At 31.9% G+C, this 3410-nt stretch overlaps 1 protein-coding gene across 1 annotated transcript; it reads right to left on the bottom strand.

The window, feature by feature from the left end:
* Positions 1 to 906: 906 nt before the first annotated feature.
* Positions 907 to 2876, bottom strand: LOC139862285 (probable aquaporin NIP-type). Its single transcript, XM_071850858.1, has 5 exons — positions 2732 to 2876; positions 2424 to 2645; positions 2110 to 2307; positions 1917 to 1978; positions 907 to 1250 (listed from the first exon to the last, which is right to left on the bottom strand). The coding sequence occupies exons 1-5, from the start codon at positions 2822 to 2824 to the stop codon at positions 1052 to 1054; spliced, it is 774 nt and encodes a 257-aa protein (XP_071706959.1). The 5' UTR covers positions 2825 to 2876; the 3' UTR covers positions 907 to 1051.
* Positions 2877 to 3410: the final 534 nt, after the last annotated feature.

Here is a 3410-nt window from a genome sequence, read left to right as displayed (position 1 = left end):
CAAGCTCCTTCCTCTCCATAACCCCAATTCTCTCACTAGAATTCTCCCTCTCTCTCTCTAATATACTTGAGAGTGATGAATGGATGTGAAAATGATCCAAAAGTGGATCCAAACCAGCTGATAAGGCCTGAGATCCGGCCTCAAGTGAAAAGACCAAAAAGCCCTTCATTAAACTTAGAATTGAAAAAGGCAGAATTCTGTCGCTGGGCATGTGCGCGGCGCGCACACCTTATGGTGCGCGGCGCGCACCCATGTCTGGGCAGAATCTGAACTTTGTTTAGTTACACAATGCTTCCTGCACTCTATGTAGCATAATTACACTTTCGTACAATAAATATTCGGGTCTTACAGATGTGGACAAGGAGTGGCGAACGGAAAGTTGATTAAGGCAGCGTGAGGTCAATTCGCCAGTAATAATTTTGACAAAATAAAATCAAGGCGTCATATATGTACGAACCAATTAACGATTTTAATATTAATTTATTTTAGTTATTAATTTATTATTTTTCACTCGATTTTTAATCATATTTTATCACATTACCCTACAAATATTTGACACAAAATATTGACCTTTTGAGTTGATGAAAGTCAAAGTCAAAAACTCACTTTTTCATCAAAAAATGCACAGATATCACAGTCAGAGTTGACAGTGATCTAAAAATTAATTTTGGTAAACCAACGTCACCAATACAATATAAATCACCAAACTTTGCTGGTCACTCTTCCAACGCTTAACGTCACCAATAACAGCCTTCCAATATCTCTGTTACTACTTTACTTCTATCTATGCAGATTGTACCAACAGTACGAGTCGTGGTCTTTAAGCGCAAATAGTAACGGAGTAGTAATCTAAAACTTTTATAAGAATAAATTACCGGAAAATATTTAAAAAACACCATTATCAAATTATTTTACCAAATTTGATGAAATAAAATATACCCACGAGTCCATGACTACACAAATAGCACTACATACCAACAAGTGAAGGTATTCCAAACCTCTACTATAATATCTAAAAACTACAAATTCAAAATAGTAAAATTTCGATTTCTCATTTCAAAGCCACCGATTTCTTTTTGAAAATATCGCTAAACGACTTTTCCGTTGGCTTCAACAAATTATAAACAAATCCTCCGACAATTGCTCCGATAATTGGCCCAAGAATATAGGCCCAAAGCCCTTTATAATTATGCCTCACTAAAGCTGGTCCAATACTCCTAGCCGGATTCATGGATGCACCAGAAATTGGCCTGATATTAAATACGATTTAAAACATTTCATTTCATTTCATAAAAGGAAAAAAAGAAAAAATAATTAACACATTAGTAAAAGGGAGCTTATTCGTACACCGCTGATTCGGGTGTTGGTTAGTGTCCTTTATGTAGTTTTTGTTTAGATTTGGTCATTGTCTATGATTGTTTTGTTTATGGGGTTTTTTGTTTGAGACCCATGTACGTTTTTGTGTTAAGGTTGCTCAAGGCTCGGTTTTAGTTAGCTTAGGTTCTTTTGTTAATTTTTTAGGGATCGTTTTCAGCTTCCGAGCTTTGGTTTGAGTTTGGTCCGATTGTACTTTTGTTCGTCGACATTGTTTTATGTTATCGTTATTTTGCCAAAAAAAAAAAAAATTAAAATAATTAGCCATACACCACCAAAACTGTTTTACTAGTACAACATTCTAATGCACGTTTGGTGGTGTATGGATAATTTACCGGATACGAATCAACACTCTTAGTAAAAAGAGTAATACTACGTGAATCTACTTATATAGTATAGATTTATTATTTGAAAATGTACCTAACTTTCTTATTGAACGAATCTTTTTTTATTTATAATTTAATCCAGTTAATTTTTTATAGTATCTACTAAATACATTTATATAGTCTAGATATCATTTTTAGTAAATAAAAAAGACTTACCCTGCAACAAATACATTTAACATAATTGCCATTCCAACTGCAATCCCTCCATGCTTTTTTATCTATTTAAAAAACAAGATAGAATGGAATCAGTACGCAAAATAAGATAACTTTGATTCTATAATAAATGCGATATTTTTAATCTTATCTAAAAAATTAAATATCGCTTATTCTTCCTTAAAAAAAAACGTACCGCCCTGTGATCATTTGTAGCACCAGAAATAACAAACATTAGAATAAACGTTATGATGATTTCGACAACGAACGATTGCAGGGTTGAACCAGCCGGTGTCGTTCCAAAAAACCCATCTTTAGTCACATTCATAAGCCAAGATAACGTTGCGCTTGCAAAAATCGATCCCAACAGTTGGACGACTATATAAAAAACCACCTATACATTAACAAGAAACTAATCATTTATACCTCCCCAAAACTAAACAACAAATTTTTTAAATGTAAACGTATAATAATACTCCTTAAATTCTTTAATGGACATAAATTACATACTTCTTTAAGCGGATGTAGCCCCAATAATGCCAAGGTAATCGTTACAGCCGGATTAAAATGTGCCGAAATATGGCCAAGTGTGTAAATCATGCACATAACAATTAAACCCCAGGTTACGCATATACCAGGAAACGTTATGGTCCCACCGTATAGCTTGTTAACCGCTACGGACCCACAACCAGCGAAAATAACACAATATGTACCGATGAATTCTGCTAACAACTGTACAAAATCACTCATGATTAATTATAAAAAAAGTGTAAATATCCATTTTGCAAACAAAATTATTAGTACAAATATAAAGGTACCTTTTGAGCTATATGGATTTTATAACTTGTTGACTCGGACAAAGAAGGATTGCCTTTTTCCAAGTCAGAGGGATGATGTGTAGCATTAGCCATTGTTGGGGATTCAAGAAATGAAGTATGAAAAGAAAATAAGAAAAGATAAGGAATATCAAGATTTAGGTTTTATTGTGTTGTAGCTAGCTAGGTTGGTGCTTATATAAGGAAACAATCCTAACTGATCATGATGATATCTTTATGTTTACTTTTTAAAATTTTAAGATGTTGATAATTTTTTTTCCCACGAAATAAATATGTTGGATGTACTATATAGTTTTATTTTACATATTTCATTTTAGTGTAATCATATCTTAGTTACTAATGGCAATGGATGTACATCGGTTCTATTGAAATAAATATTGATAATCTAAATGGATGATAAAAATTAATCGATCGAATATAGATGACAACTTATTATTCACGAATATACTTATTTGTCACTCAAAATACATATATACATATAAAAATATACATATTTACTAAAATTTAAGCATATAAATACATTTACATATCCTTATACATTTACAATATATTTTGCTCGGACACCGGTTATCATTTTGTGTATAATTTTTATTAAATTACATTATATTTATATTTGTTAAAAGGTAATTTAATGATTTGGTTTCATAATACAATATATCTT

This window comes from Rutidosis leptorrhynchoides, chromosome 8 (genome assembly GCF_046630445.1).
Source record: "Rutidosis leptorrhynchoides isolate AG116_Rl617_1_P2 chromosome 8, CSIRO_AGI_Rlap_v1, whole genome shotgun sequence".
Classification (NCBI taxonomy): Eukaryota; Viridiplantae; Streptophyta; class Magnoliopsida; order Asterales; family Asteraceae; genus Rutidosis; species Rutidosis leptorrhynchoides.
Note: the sequence above shows the minus strand (reverse complement) of the source record. Positions and strands in the feature narration are given on the sequence as shown.